The sequence below is a fragment of the Balearica regulorum genome, chromosome 10 (assembly GCF_011004875.1).
Source record: "Balearica regulorum gibbericeps isolate bBalReg1 chromosome 10, bBalReg1.pri, whole genome shotgun sequence".
Classification (NCBI taxonomy): Eukaryota; Metazoa; Chordata; class Aves; order Gruiformes; family Gruidae; genus Balearica; species Balearica regulorum.
The window spans coordinates 2,378,493-2,395,162 of record NC_046193.1 but is presented as its reverse complement, the minus strand read 5'-3'; the positions used below and the strand labels follow the sequence as shown (position 1 = coordinate 2,395,162).

Genomic DNA, 16,670 nt, shown 5'->3' with positions numbered 1-16,670 from the left:
TGTATTACAACAGTTAGGTAAGCAAGCACATATATTCTGTGAAAGTCCTTGCTAAAAAGTAATTTCTTACTCATTATATGCATTTGAAACAGCTATTTCAACCCCCAAAAAGCTCAGTATTAACAACAAATCACTCTCACATTAAAGGAAATACAATTAAGTTTGGAAAGGATACTATTGGATTTCATGTCTCTGTGGATGATATTCTTTGCATGTAAATAGCTGTGAAAGAAAAAGCAGGAAAGTGCTATTATGGAGGCTGTTCACATAAACTTAACCTTTCAATTTACCAATAGACACTGTGACAGTTTACTACATACTCAACCATTTCACAGACCTCTTGCTTTAGTCAATTTACAGGATGCGTCTACTTTGGGAAAAGGGAAATGTAGCAAGCGCTAGCTGAGGACTACTGCCTCATGCATGACAGAAAGTGGAAGCAATGCAGTAAAATCTCAGGAAAGGAAAGAGTGGCATCATTGTTATGGAACTGTATAATGCCCTGGAAAACTGGGTGCTGTCCTCATATGTGTGAAAATGTTATGCTATGCTAAGGTTTACTTTTTACAAACTGCTTTACTTTGCAGCCACAATACATGTCCCTGGTATTCTGGGTGTCTGACTGGAAACCCAGAACCTGATCTACAAAATGGATGAGCACTTATAGCTTCGACCAACGTCAGCATCTTCTATGCTACCAACATTATAACTTGTTCTGAAAGAGCAGTGAGGTGGTTATTGTATCAACTCTGACACCTGCGTGTGAGTCCTGTAGCTGTAGAACAGGAACAGCCATCCCCTCATCTCACTGAAGTACCACGAGTAAAAATTAGTGTTTGCCAAACACTGCAGTGTTGTAGTAAGTAACACAGGGAAGGAAAAAAAACCCAAATTAATTCTATGTTCAGAAGAGGATCTCATCTAATGCATTACAGTAAGACCTCAAGCTACAAAAGAAGATAAAATATAGAAAAGCTGACTTAAGTGACTAATGGTCTAACATGAACTAAAGGCAAGAATCCATGAGGAAAAAAAAACCCCACTAAATGAAAGTAAGAATGCATACGACAGTGCTGAATTAAGGCTGCACAAAATCTTTACTTGGTATACCATTTTGACCCATTACTGTTTTAGCACAATAACTCCACATACTAGGGTTTGGGGTAGAGAAGAGAAACACCATTCCAAGCACAAAAATAGCCAGCATTGTTTATCCTACTCACTCCATTCCCTGTGCGGTCTGCCGAGCAATGTCAATGAGCTGGAACATTTGGAACTTGGTCTCTTGAACGTGTAGGTGTTTATACAGACTGCTTCCTTCACACCACTGCGTAACAATGGCCAGATTATCTTTAGTCATGTAGCCCATAAAGAGCAAAATATTAACATGCCGAGTCTTCCTAATGGAAAGTAACAGAAAGAGAAATTAGTTTATGAAAAATATTTTCAAATTCTTTTAAAAATACATTCCTGGCTGAAGGAATGTATTTCAGCTTTTAAGTCCAAAATGATGAGTTTCCTGCAAAATTTTTGCTAGGTACATGTGTGCGTAAAGTTTGGTTTTAAAAATAAGAAAAATATGCCACAATTGCCAATTTATAGTTTTTAAATAAAATCAGCTGATTTTCTGCTTTTTAGTTAAAATACTTCCCTTTTACTTCCAAGGAAGCTATTTAAAAATCAACCTTTAAGAAAAAGATGTCAGGAAAATTCAAGGGTTTTGCAATTAGTAACCAATATTCATGCTTGCAAGTGGTATTGGAAAAAATTATTGGAATAACAGAAATCACCCTGAAAACTGTGAAAAAGTGACAACTTGAGATAGAAGACCGAATTCCAATAGGAAACTGTGGAGGAATTAACAGATGAGAAGATAGTTCCGATGTAGTCCAACTGGTTCAGTTTCAGGATTAACATTACAGATAGTTAACTGGACAGTACAAAAACAGTATTTGAAAGCAGAAAACAGTTATGTAGATCTGAATATACATTTTTTAAAAAGTAATTATGCTGCAATTTTAAAAGGTACAGTTCAAGTAGTCTGTCTGGTGGTGAGAATTATGGCAGAATTTACTAATCCTCACCTTTTACTGCATGCCCAATGTGACCTGAACGATTATGGATGTTAGCATTATTTATCTGAAAAGACAACTTTCAGAAAGAGTGAAGAACCACTAAAATACTCTGAATTCTGATTGCTGTCTCAGAGCTCCACAACAATATTCAGAAGTATCACTGTATGCTCTCTTTTTGATTATTCTTCTCTGGAGACCTGCTTTTTGTGTCTATCAAACATAGAATATTGGGTAAGACGGCTTAAAGGAGGAGTAGTAGTCAAATACAGTGCAGTGGAGTAACAGAATTTAGCAGCGAAACTACCAACTCACCTTAATACAGCCACTTCATTTCTGAAAGCCTGGAACTGTTCTGGGGTTGGATCTACAACCTTTAGTATCTTCACTGCTACATCCCCTGAAAACACATTTACCATAAGAGTTACTAAAAATGCAGCTTTTTTTTTTTCCCCCCAAAAATAACATTAATATATAGTATATTTAAAATTCCTAATTTGCGCACAGTATACCTCTTCTAATTTGTACACAGGTCAAGATTTTCCTGCAGACATATAAACTTCCGTAGTATCAAGCAATTCATTTACCTGAATTTCAGTCTAACAGAAAAAGTCATTAATTGTTCACATGCTTCCCTTCTATTTTTAACAGCTACGGCTGGCTAGAACTACACGTGCTTTGTGCAGGATACGAAGCTACTAAATCTCAAATAGTTGTTGAAAAGGAAGGTATTCCAGTACAGGTGCATTCTCAGCACATTATTTCAAGCAGTCACCTCAGAGTCTCTTGGCTTCCAAACAGTATCCAAAGCTTCATCACTTCCCCTTTTCTATCCAGCTTTAGCGCACATATATAGACACACACACCCCCCTTTGTATTTTTATATAATTGATATATTAAATTTTTTACATATATATATGAACTATATATACGTATATACACACATTCTTTTTTAATATAAATATTTAAAAACCAAACTTTCTAGATTTAAATACTGCTAAATTTCAGAAATGGGAAGGATAAATCTTCTGTCTAGGAATCGCAGAAAAATCATGACCCATACAACTGATTTTAGTATTTCAGTAACAAATTTGGGGACTACAGAAAGCAGATTATTTTACTGTTCTTTAAGCTGACACATTATAAAATTTCACTTAAAATCTTCATCTGAATTGCTTTCAGTTTCAGTGCTTGCTTTAGATTTCAGTATCTGTTAAAGGGTAATGCAGAGAGGAATATATGATGATCCAGTGCTATCTGATTGAGACTGTTTCCAGAGAATGAAGTCATAAAAACCTTTACAGTGTACATCCAGAAAACAGTGGAATTGAGCTGATTCAAAAAAAGGTACCATAGTGGAATGAAGCCACCTGTTCTACCAAAAGTAAAAGCACTAACAGCAAGGCCCACCGATTCCTCCGTGAAAGAAGTAAGCATCACGTTCATTTTAACTACGGATGGACAGCATTTTAGAATTCAAGAGGGGGAAAAACTTCCCTTGACACTGTCACAGGAAGATAAAAGCAGCTTAGGGGAACTGAAACTTCAATCTTAGTCCACATGCAGTAAAGATTTGGGAAGTGCTACACTCCAACATAGGCTTAACCCAGAGTCTAAAGGTTGCTGCCACTTAGCACTACAGAATCGTCACCTACATTAAAAAAACCCCTAGAGTAACAGATTTCTCTGCTACCACAATCACTAATTATTTCCTTCTTAATATGGTCTCTTTTCCAAGATTCATATGAAAAATATGTTAGCATGTCTCTAGAATACAATGATCAACTGAACACATTGGGAAAACTAACTGCTTGATAAGAAGAAAAAAAAAAAAAAAATGTGGCCAGCAAAGTATGGGAAGGCTATGAAGGCTGTGCAAGCTGGTACTTGAAAGTTTCAGAGTACCCGGAGTGAACTGCAGTATCTTCCACTGTAGTTACCAGCTACTTAATTTGCTGTATAATTGGAAGTCACAAACATGCACAAATATTGAACACACTATCATACATTTATATCTTCTTCCTTTAACTTCAGTAAATGCAATATACTTCCTATTTCATCCTCTAGCATCTTCACAAAGAGAACCATCTTGCACTTGCGGTATCATAACGTTCTATAGCTTACAGATCTCTCTGCTTACAGACCAGAACAGAAGATTACTGGTAGAAAGCCTACACTTTCACAAGACTACCAAAATCACAGGCTTTGAAGTGGCCAGTTCCTACTGCAACTCCTGCTGAGGTACAATGCAAGACCAATAGATGGTCTACTGATACTTGAAGTATATTGCTATGAGCCAAGGCAAGGCTGCAGCATCCACTGATGACAGACCAAACGTTTTCAGATTACTTTCCAATATATTCTCCATTATGATCCTTGCTCCAGATGTTTTTAACCTTATACTGTTCTTATTGAATCAGGTGCCACACTTTTTTTTTAGGCTTGATGGCATTTCCCAAGCAGTTTTCTCTACAGAAACAAATACACATTAGCACTCGTTTTGTTTAGCAGCAATCTGAAGACAAATCAGCTTCCGCCACCCCCCAACCACCAAAACCCTAGAACTGATTACCAGGGCCAAAGGGGAAATGTGAGTGTTTATGATAGGTAGTCTTCCAACCCATTTAAACTGCCTTGGTTCTCTTTCCGCCTTTTAAATTTAGAAGCATGCTACAGGACACTACAGGATCCAAATGGGGTCTGTAACAGAAGCGGTGCAAATATGACAATTAGTACTTAACCATCAGAACAATCTGGAAAAATATGGAAGTGCACGATACCTGTTCAACGAGACGTGCACTCCTCGGAGCAAGACTGTCCTTGACACTTCATTTTTATTTTGGAAGACTAAGTCAGGGAAGTTTATTGGAAACCTAATACAGTTTGCATATAGTTATACACAATCTTCCACAGACGCACGCCAAAGGTTCATTGCAAACAGCTCTTCACGGATGGGCTTGTTAGGAAACCCAATACCTCTAACTTAATCTAGAATTTCTACTTAAGTTTGCAGCAATCTGCCACTTTGATTTGTTTCATTTAGCTTCACCAAGATATTTTTATTGCTGCATTTGTACTATTAGAACAGGTTACTACAAAAAAGTCTGCAGTTTCACTAAGTTGCGCAGTCAACTCCCAGTTTCTTCAATTCTAAACAGAAATGACTTGCAAGAAATATAAACCTTTAAATCTTCTAAGACCACACCACAAATGAAGGTTACAAAAAAAAATAAATTAGTAATTTAACTTCGACTTTCCTGAGAAATCAGGTAAACTATAAACAGTTACTACAAATAAGATAGTGAATCTTATTGATACTGAGTTAGGAGACGGCTATACAGCCATCTTGTGCACACAACTGAGGGTTCTCTCTAAATATGTAGCTCCATGCATTTCCTGTGCATTTCCTGGATACACGAAGAGTTGCAAATGTTTTATTAAAATAAATATTAACAAGAAATTCTCATTTATTACTTTGTTTAGTGAAATCTTACTTAACCTATTTTCCTCTTAAGTTCTGTGTTCCATTTCACTTATAATAATGAAAATCGGTTTAACTGTTCATGAATATTACTTTTAGCATAAGAATAGTCCTTCCATTGATGTTGACAATATTTAGGCTTTAAGACATGCAAGTATTTATTCTTTAAAAATAGAGGGTGGAAGGTAAGTTTCCAGATCTCTTTTGTCAGCTTATTTTACAACAATAATGCTACTTAAATTAGGGCCTGGAGGGGTTTGTGTGTGTTTCTTTTTAAATCACAAGCCCTGAATTTGGAAACTAATTCTGCAGTTCTGCAGTGTGTCTCTTTTGTAAGTATTCCAGCTAACTTTGTATCACAAACTCTCACATCAACCATTTTTACCTTAGAAAAACTCCACAGTAAAAACAATTTATCCTTATTTCCTTTCCCTGCCACCTTGAATATAAGAATGCTAATTAAACCACAGAGGTATTAAGAAAAGGTAAACATAATTTAACATCAGGCTGTGAAACCTCCCAGCTAATTCTGCTAATTCAATCCTGCTAATGGAAAGTGAAATCTTCTCAGAAAACAAGTTGTTGTAGAACACAGTAATAAAGAAAACAATGCTGGTTCCAATATATTGAACACGTAGATGGCAGTCGTGAGAGTCAGATTTTGATGTCTGTTCTTTGCCTTAATTTCCCCACTGCTAATATTAGGAAATGAGTATTTCTCACCTAGTACCTTTGGTGGTAGACAAGCACACAGCACCATTGAAACAATTTTACCTTTTTCTGGACTGCTGTCCTACCACATCAACATTTTGAGAAGATGGTAATACTTGTCAAGAACTTACCATGCCATTTGCCTTTGTAAACTGTTCCAAAAGAACCTGATCCTATTCTGGTAGAAAGCATGACTTCACTTGCTTCTATTTCCCAGTAATAACTGGAATCTCTCTGTCCACGAGGCCTCTGGAACAAAAATTGACATGGCTTTTACTTTAAGTATTTAATCAAATATATTATACATACACACCAAGAATGAAATAACTTGCTTCGTACAAGTTTAAGATGCACTGAAAGCTTGATGGTTTTGTCCTGCAGTTTAGACTTTTGTTTTTCTCCTCAATTTGTGAGAGGTGGTGGGTTTGTTTACCCACCCCCAACAAAAAAAAAAAAAAAAAAAAAAGAGAGCTTAAGAAGCTATCATTAAATTCTGATCTTAGGAGGAACAAATATTTTATAATCAACTATTTAAAGACATCTGAAACACTTAAGAAACTTACTTTTTCCAAACACAATACTAAAATTCAGGAACTTATTTACATATTTAAAAGGAATAAAACATAAAGATGAGAGCAGAATTCTCAAATGTCTAAGTGATTAATAACTGTGAGTCCGACTAAGCAACTCTACTTTCATTTTTAAATCTTACAAGCTTTCAAAAAATTCCAGATATTATTCATTATTATTCTAATTTTTCTTTCTCTGCCCACCCCCTCCCCCGCCAAGTTTAAATCAAGCCTTTGAGGGAAAACTTGCATTTTGTTAAAGCTATTTTTCCCTGAGACATTTTGACAAATTTTACTATGAAAATGATGGCATTATCAATATCTACTTTCTATGGAAGCTATGGCAATACAGTTCAAATAGTGATAATAAGGCTAAAGAATTACTTATGCCAATATTAAAAAAGAATAAATAACATGCAGCCCCTAAAGATTTAGAAAGGCAATCCTTGAATCTGTACTGAAAACTAATGTCACGATAATGTCTGAAATTAATTTTCAATCAATTTTCAGTAACACAAAGCAATAGTGCCATCTTTCCCAAGTTAGTTAAAATTATATTGCTATTATATAGAATCATAGAATCATTTAGGTTGAAAAAGACCTTTAAGATCCTCAAGTCCAACTGTTACCCTACCACTGCCTTGTCCAGCACTAAACCATGTCCCTAAGCACCACATCTACACCTCTTGTAAATACCTCCAGGGATGGTGACTCAACCACTTCCCTGGGCACACACAGTGCAGAGCAATCCAAGATTATCATCAGCTTTTATTGCCTTGTGCAGAAATTTATCCCAACACACCACTACTCCCAGCCTAGCTGAACATAATAACAAAAAAAAAAAAATCAAATATTACCATACTTACAATTTTGTTTTTTTCTTGTGTATTAGATCCAGGGGCTCGCTCTCTTTGGGCTGGGACTGGGGTTTTGGGCTGAGACCAGCCAGTTGGGCTCATATTATTAGGACTTCCAGACAGAGCAGAGGGTGAGGCTTAAATATAAAAATAGAAGAAAAACAATTTATGAACCAGAAAATAAACACAAAATAATATTATAAATTATTTTATTTTTTGAAACCATACCTGATTCACTATGGCTTCGAATTGCATCCTAAAACAGAGAAGATAGATAATAAGTTAATAAATATATGAAAGCATACAAAGGAACGAGCAGGAATAGTGTTTAAATCGTTCCTGACAGTTTTGGTCTAGTGCAATACGGTATTGACCAACACCCTCCAAAAGATGATAGTTTGTTTATTTTCTAGTTACAAGAATCTTATATGCTAAAAAAAACCATGCAATTTGTGAACTCTTACAAAACATTAAAAATATTCACAGCATATTAAAAGGTATTACTACCAAAAAAAGAAAGGAAAGAGAAAAAAAAAAAAAAAGACATGGAACAAGAAGAAACACCAGAAATACTGTCTGCATTCCCACCACTGGATTTTTGTACATGCTTGTATATCAGATCTGAACATAGCTCCTGTGATGGTCTCTAGGGGACAAGTTCTCAAGAAGTTTTTGGGTGACAAATAGGTAAACTTTTAGAAGCCCCAAAAATATTCGAAGTCAATATACATTTTGAAATATCTCTACTGTACTATTTCAACCCAAAAAAGGCTACATCTACTGCCCTAATACAAAACCATCTAATTTTCAAAACATTTTCCCACAGATTAATGTTTGATATTTGAAAAGCATGTTCTTACACAGTTCACTAGTTGGTACAGCGCGACAACTCTCACCTCATGCCACAGGCACTTTACAACACAATTCTACAGCCATGCACAAGATAAACTAAGCTCTGACAAACATGACTTTACAACTTTTCTCACCTGCTATGTATTATCCCAAAGTACATACAGGAAAGGTAAAATATCCAGGTACTGTATAAGTACAAAGCAAGAACATGCACTACAGAAATGTTAAATACTGTCAAAGTTAATAGAAGTCAGTTCAAACTTTCTAACTAATTAGTAGAACAGTAAATGTAAGATTTCATAGGAGGACAGAACAAGCCTACATTCCACCATAGTTTTCAAATTGACTCAGATTATCCTTAGTGAAGATTTGTTTATAAAATACATCATTTTAGCTAGTTAGTTGCATTCTCCCAGGCTTGACTCTCGCAGAGAACCTCTACTCTGCACCTCAGTGGATTAAAATCTGCATAAACTACCAATGAAGAACTCTTGCAAGTTACTGCTTTTGTCCATTTTTAGGACAATAAAAATCTTTCAGAACTTGAATTAATAACTAGCAATGGTTTTTGTACCTCAGCCTGAGAATGTAACTGCTGTCAAGTAAACTGGCAAAGGATAACTAAATAATTAAAAATTGTGCTCATGCTTAGGTATATGTAATTCTTATTTAAGAAAAAAGTATTTTTGAACTTCTATCCTGATGTATTTTCTTTTTTGCTTATGAACCCTACAGCAAATGAACCAAAATCAGTGTTCTTTAGAGTTGTTCTTACAACACAAATAATACCACACACAGTGCTGTAGTCTGTCACCTTTACTTTGATGTGAAATAAAAATAGTACATCATGTTCTTAATCTAAGGGGTTTGTACAGTTATGTTCAATAAAATAGTTTCCAGAGGAAAAAAGCCACACAATAAATGTGTTTGAGAAGGTTTTGCTTTAAAACTGTGTGACCAAATGCATCTCTAATTCAAACCTATTCAAATTTGCACCAAATTTCATAGTAGCATGGATTCATCCAGCTAAACTAAAAATGAAGCACTTTATCAATTTGCCTCTTCCAATGAGCGTCCTCAATATTTAAGTATAAACATGCTATAAAGATTTTCATCAAATCAACTCCAGATTAAACATTTCATGTGGACACTGCCATGGCTTACAAGTTATAGCAATCCTGTTAATCACAAGAAAACAAAAGGCACCAAGAAAATACCTACTCTTCCCCTCAAACAAAATCGTCTGCACCAGGAACTGGGAGAAGCATTCAGGCTGTTATTCTAGGCCAACACAGTAAGAGATAAAAGAAAAGAACAGAGGAGGTATAAAAAAAAATTTTAAAAAATAAATGTTAGGATAAAAGAAAGAAAAAATAACCTAATTTGTTTGATATATGATAATTAAATGCAGTAAAACTTTTAAGTAAATATTCCTGTTCAAACCCAAAACTTCACTAGTATCCCTCTTTTGGTAAACCACTTTATTAAGGTGGTCTTTCTCATGTCATACGACGTCTCTACTACCTTTTTTTGTGGTGTTTTGTTTTCTTTGGTGTTTTTGGGTTTGGAGGGGGTTTTAAACTTTTTTTTTTTTTTTAAGCCTTTTGGAAAAAGCAGCTATTGCCTTTAAGACATGACAGCTATTTTTAATCAGTCCCTATGATATTATGATTTGTCTCTTTACTGCTACGCATAAAGGATAAAGAAAGCAATGTCTCTTTAAAGTCTCATCACACTACAAAGTTCAATAATTCATGTTCTCTTTCTTGAGTGCTTCATTATTTTTCGTGCCATAAAAGATGGTCCCAGCCAGGCTTCTGAAGCAGTAAAAAAGGCTGTAAGCCTAAGAAAATTGAAGAGAATAAACCTCATAAAACCCAGCTGACGCAAAGCTCCTAACCAAAAAAGCTTCATGGGGCTGCGGTGCACATTTCTTCAGCTCCAAAGGTACAGAGAACTTCTCTAGCACATTTCAGAGTCTTCACATTTCACAGAAGTCTATAAACTACCAGCTGAAGATGCAAGTAAACTAGGCAGTCAAAGGCTCTTGCTTGGCCTAAAGAGTTTTAAGCTATTCCAGAGCAAAAAAAACCAAATAGTGCTCTCCTTGAAGTCCTGCAGTTCAGCACTTTCTTTCTGCAAGCCTTTCCTGCACACCACTCCCTTATTTCGTTAAGGTTATCGCAAAACAAAACAAAAAAAAACCCTTTAGGCCTGACTTCAGAGTTGTCTCTTATTACTGCCAGTCTAAGGTATAGTGGGAAAAAAAAGAAGAAAAAAAAAAAAGAAGTGCTTGAAAGCAACGAACGGCAGAAATATTCTCAGATAGAGATGGCTTTAGCACACAAGCCCAGAATTGCTGTTAATTCTGTACAACAGAAAACATATTGCCAATAAGCTTTGACTGAATACTGAAGTATTCCAACTCTATAACTACATCCAGACTTACAGTACCTGTAGTCTGATGTGAAATAAATACCAGCCCCACAACAAATCCAGATTTTTCAAGTCTGAAAAAATATTTTTAGTATTTCTTCAGCAAAACCGAGCTTATTTTCTTTTCAGATCCGTGAAACTTGATTGTTAAGCTCTCCCACATCTTTACAGACATCAAAAATCTCCCTAGAACTTCAAAGTTGATAAAGACTGCAAGAATAAACTATTAACTTTCTATGCCAATGTGTCAACTATATTCTTCATCACTCAGCCAACTAAGGTAAACAGGAAGCAAATGACAGAAACCAAAGAAGAAAAAACAACTGACTATTAGATGGCCAGTCACAATTTCAGTTTAACTTTATGCTATTCCCTCTCTACCAGTATTACCTCAATTATCCGACTGTCTACAGGCATTGTAGTGCTAACCATATGGACATTTGGTGTGGATGTAGATCGTTGTCTTTGGGATAGAGAGCCCTCAGAGGAAGGATTTGATGTGTTGAATGTGAAGGCATGAGGTGTAGAATACCTGTGCTGGGAACTGAGAAGGAAAGAGAGACAGAAAGCGAAAGTTGTGGTTATTTTTTCGTCTCTAGCAATTGAAAAAATACTGTTGAATGTAACCAGTCCAAAAGCAATATACACAGAATTCCAAACAGAGAAAAAGTTGGGACTTACACACTAACTAGACTATTTGGTCAGCTGAATCATTCCCAGTTTAACTTAGGAAATAAATTAAAAAACCTGAAGGTCTTGTCAGCTCACATACTTATCTAGTGTGTATAACGTAAGTCTCTTTCTGCCATTATAAATTTTGCCACAGTTCACCTCAATCCCCATCAAATCACATTTAATATACTGATAAAATATAGGCTCTGCTGGATTAATTCAGGTCTGTGAAATTTAAACGAACTGCTCATTTCAACCCTGTTAAATGCATAGCTTAAGAGCTACTTTTACTGCTAAGCCCCAAATTTGTAAAGGTTTGCAAGACTGTTCAATGGTTCGCACAGAACAGCCAGCAAGGAAGTCATGAAACCCAATGCCAGTTAAAAGGAGGCCAACACTAAAATCCAGTTCAACAAAGAGTTATAAATCACAGCTAGGTCACTCAAACCTTATTTATCCCAAATCACACAAGTATCCTAACTGAAATCAGCCAGCCTTCACAAAAAGCTTAAAAAACTATCACGTTAATGAGTCATTGTCCAACAACACTGGAAATAGAATAAGATGGCAAAGAGAACAGAAGATCAATTCCTGATGCAGTTCCCACTAAAATAAATAAATGAATGAATAAATAGAACCATTTGCAAGTCAGCTACGTGCTCTGTGCCTCATTCCTGAATAGGCCAAGATTTTTCAAATGGATGTAGAAAAAACAAAAGGTGGCCTGCCCTCTTCAGCCTCTAGAATTTCAAGGAAAAGAATACAGGCACAAATTAGGATCAGAAGACAGGCCCCTTTGAAAGGAAAGCAATTTTTATTCTAGCATTTAAAACTACAGGAACATTCTATTTAGGTCTCACAATTTTCTTTAAGAGGAGCATATTTTCAGTTTCCACTGTTATCTCTTTAAACTGTTATCTGTCATCAAGACATTAGAACATTATTTTAGTTTACGTATGCAAGTCATGCAAAACAAGTGGCACAAACTTACATATATACTACCTGACCAGATAAAATAAGATTAATTCACAAAAATATCAAAGGGAGCCTTGAATTTTCATAGGCAGGAAAACAAAGGTCTCCAGAAAACCTTTAATACCCTCCCTTAAAATCTTAAGACTAAAAATTAAAAATACAAAATCCCAAATCAATGTTTTTCTTGAATCTAGGAAAAAGAAAGGACACTACATATTATCTGTGATGAAGTGGTGCTGCCTTCTTGCACATTTATCCCAACCTTCTATAAGATCATTCTATTTTTGAGGAGTTGGGGGTGTTTTGTTTTTTGTTTTATTTTTGTTTTGTTTTTAAACAACTGTATTTCCCAAACCAGAAATGACAGGAAATACTAGCTTACCTAACAGGTATCCGGGAGACAGACTCCCGCATCCGTCTCATTGTCAAGGGAGGTAGTGCAGGGACACCACTGTCACTGATATTTGAATTTGGGAACAATCTGAAATATCAACAAAAACAATTACAATTTCAACTGCTACACTACCTCCTGTACAATGCTCTTTATAGCTGAAAATTTAAAGGGCTGTTTCTTTCCAGCATAATTAACTTCATGAACACATTCCTATCTTTACATAATATTTTTCTTCTGTGTATGGTATGACTAAAAACTATGTCTTCAGACTCCCAAAGAAAATTTCCATGTGTTCTTTCTAAATTTAAGATACAAATCCTTTCACATCAGACTTCAGGTTTCCCTGAAAGGGTATTTGACACCAAATTTTTTAAGTTCCATTAAACCCAGTTAGCACTAAGTGGCACAAGTCATCCTATGCTCTAACAACTAGTCAGTATAAGAAAATGCATAACTATACAATCAAGTTGAGTTACAAAAAATACAATCAGTAGGTCAGAGACATAAAATCAATTGTAACACTTTCGTGTAAAAGGACTTCTTCTAACGTAACGGTTTTCAACTAATCAATATTAGGAAAGTACTATCCTTCATCAGTTTTCTCACTATTCCATGCATTTTCAACAGGGTGTCAAAAATTGTGGTAGTTCTGAACACTCATGCTTCCAACAGCTAAAACCCAACTGAATCATAACCTTTTTTCCTTCTAACAAAAGTGTTATGCGAGAGGAATTACTATTACTCTGCTGAAACTAATTATAGCAACTGCCTGTTCAAGACATTTGTTTGCTTGTCCCAGAATATTAAAATTTACAACAAGAACAAAATGCATTTAATGTAAACGGCCTTCTTCACCTGGGAACAGACAATCATTGCTGGCTGTTTTATGAAATCAATCCACAAGTTCTGTATACTGATGAAAATGACTACACTTCCCAACAATCCAAATTTATCTCTATGATAAGAGATTTAAAAAAAAATTATGTTTGTCTGTCACAGAGTATTACTGTTTCTATTAAAAAGGAGCAGTCCTTACAAGAGTTGCCTGATATTGCTCCAGTCGACACACATGGTTGGAACTTTAGTGCTGCAGTGTTCGTGGAATTTATAACCACATGTCTGACACCGAAACCCATTTAGCAGGAACTTCTGGCAGATGTCACAGAAAGCAAGCTTTAGAAATGTCTTCCGAGCCTAGAAAACACATTAAATGATTAATCCAAGCTACTAGCTTCTCTTCATTAACCGAGATGAACATCTCCAGAGCTTGATACAAATAAATACCATGTTAAAATGTTATCAGTGCCCTCAAAGTGCTACTGAACTTAAAACCATTATCGCATATATTTCCAGTTTGGTTGGAAACCTGGAAAGCTTACAAACATTTAGGGCTTTGTTTACCTGATTATTTAAGAAGAAAGAAAAAAAAAAAAAAAAAGGAAAAAGTGTTCCATCAAATTCAAAAGCACCATTTTGTGCTCAGTAAGGTGACAGAGCTGGGTGGGCCCAGAATTGGCTTTTTTGTTTGTTTTTAGTATAACCAAGGAGGTGAAGGGGGATCAGATCATAAGAATCACCTCATTATTTTTTTATTACTCAAAATGCTTGCTGTGTGTTCATGACTAGCCAATATCCCTTGCATAAGAAATAAATTATAAATTAATTAATTAATTAAATAGTTTAAGGAAATCCTACTCTTTTAAATGGCATCTAAGAGTTTTTTTTAAAGCTTCTGAAATATGCAAAAAAGATTAAAAAGAACCAAACGGTTTCTTCCTCCAGAGCACACTGCAAAGGAAGGCTCGAAGTTTGAGCCTCTTCCAAATCTGGAGAAAAACATGAGTTTTCTGGTGACCAACTGTAGACAATTTTATTTGCAGTTTTCTAAAAATGTAAAGTAGAAGCAAAGCTACTTTCAGTTTTTGTAAATCACTTCTAACCTTTCTAATGGATGTAAGCAATAATCCTTTAGTTTTGCCACTTGGCACAATATATTTCTGGGACAAAACAACAACAAAGGCTAGAATATAGGAATAGAGTTCCTTCCCAGGGAGAACAAAATAATGCAAGGTAAAACTGTTAGAGTTGGACATTATCTCTTTGTAAAACAAACAAACAAAAAACCCAAACAAACCCAAACAAGCTCTATTTATTTGCTCTATACTGAGCAAATAATTCATTTTTTGAGAAGAAACCACAAACCTAAAGTCTTTCATCCCCCCCCCAAATCATTCTGTCAAATTACAAGCCAGTATTACCTCTCAAAACAACGTCATGACCTTGCAGAATTAACGGCACCCCTGTACATTCAGCACAATTACCAACAGTCCAATAAAGCTGCCAAAATTATCTGGCCTTTTTTGACTGATGAGCCAGAGACTGAAAATGCAAGTTATCTCCCAGTTCTGGACTTTAAAGACATGATATCTTAATATGACAATTACAGAAATATATATTTATATAAAATAAAAATGGCAATCATCAGACCTTTGAAGAACATGCATAATGTGAGCTTTTAAAGTCTCTGACACCTAGGAGTCTCTTAATGTAAACAGAATTCTGGCATTTCATTGCAAATCAATATTTAGCCAATCCAATTTGTGGGGAGTAAGGGTGAAGGAATCAAACAATCACTTCTGAAATCTCCCCCTGTGTTTAGAAAGCCAAAAGGTACCTAATGCCTAAAAAATTCTTTGACTGAATATGTAGCTCAATTTACATCAAAATACAGAAGAGGAAAAGCTTACAAAATTGTGTGTAGTGAGTGGAACATGATCAAGGAAGTCCACTTGTAGTTCCTCTCCAATCAAGGAGGCAGCATCTGTGTTCCAATCCAAACGTACTTTTTTTCTGAAAGAAAGAGAAAACAAGGACAACAAAATTACTTAGGAAGTAAGAAGTCGCCTAATCAATGATCTATGCTTCGTGAGTTTCCTTGAGTAAACTGAAAACAAACACAAAAAAGCGTGGCTATCCTGTTATAGTGAGCTATATTTCAGTGTCTTTCACTTGAAAAATTAGAAGCAACTTTGAAAACATAGCAATTCACCTCTTTTTCTGTTTATTTTTTAATGTGTAATTCATTGAGATATATAGATTATTTGAAATAAGAAACCTAGAAGCTGTAAAGGAGTCCTAGAAATACCTTTATAAACAAAACATAAGAAATTATGAATGGCAGACTTAGTGACATGAAAGCCATATTACGTGCTTCCGCACTGAAGTTACTGGTGACCCCAGAATGGACTCAGTTACACAGAGATGTAAACCCACAAATGACTGCCTCACGATTGAGGCTTAATAGAGCATTAAGCTCAAGCCTTACGAGGTGTGAAGTTAAATGTATTAACTCCATGAGATACCTTCACTCCCTCAGCTTGTAAAAGAATCATTTGGTATTTAATAGCAGCATCCCCGGTCCTACAAAAAATAAGGAATATCTGAAGTGAGATTTAAATCCAAACATTGAAAAGTTGTAGAGGAATGCAGAGCCTTAAAACCAAGCACACAGAGCCTCGTTCACTTAAGTTGGCTAAGAATCACTAGCACTGAAGTTTACCAACTAGAAACACAGAGGAGAAATGCACCTCGAATATGCAAGCATATCACACCATTTTATCTAGAATATGACAAAAACCTCTGTAAGATGCT

The 16,670-nt window shown here is 35.5% G+C and overlaps 1 protein-coding gene across 6 annotated transcripts in view; it reads right to left on the bottom strand.

The window, feature by feature from the left end:
* RAF1 (Raf-1 proto-oncogene, serine/threonine kinase) overlaps positions 1-16,670 on the bottom strand; it is a 79,388-nt gene that overhangs the window by 7,677 nt on the left and 55,041 nt on the right. For 3 of the 6 annotated variants that reach the window (XM_075762719.1, XM_075762720.1, XM_075762718.1), the window contains 11 exons: positions 15,767-15,869; positions 14,056-14,213; positions 13,008-13,106; positions 11,369-11,522; positions 9,764-9,823; positions 7,919-7,946; positions 7,700-7,827; positions 6,396-6,513; positions 2,388-2,472; positions 1,224-1,400; positions 176-222 (listed from right to left, as the gene is read on the bottom strand). In XM_075762719.1, the coding sequence (XP_075618834.1) occupies positions 176-222; positions 1,224-1,400; positions 2,388-2,472; positions 6,396-6,513; positions 7,700-7,827; positions 7,919-7,946; positions 9,764-9,823; positions 11,369-11,522; positions 13,008-13,106; positions 14,056-14,213; positions 15,767-15,869 (1,157 nt within the window). The remainder of the gene's footprint in view (positions 1-175; positions 223-1,223; positions 1,401-2,387; positions 2,473-6,395; positions 6,514-7,699; positions 7,828-7,918; positions 7,947-9,763; positions 9,824-11,368; positions 11,523-13,007; positions 13,107-14,055; positions 14,214-15,766; positions 15,870-16,670) is intronic. The other 3 variants (XM_075762722.1, XM_075762721.1, XM_075762723.1) reach the window with 3 other exon arrangements.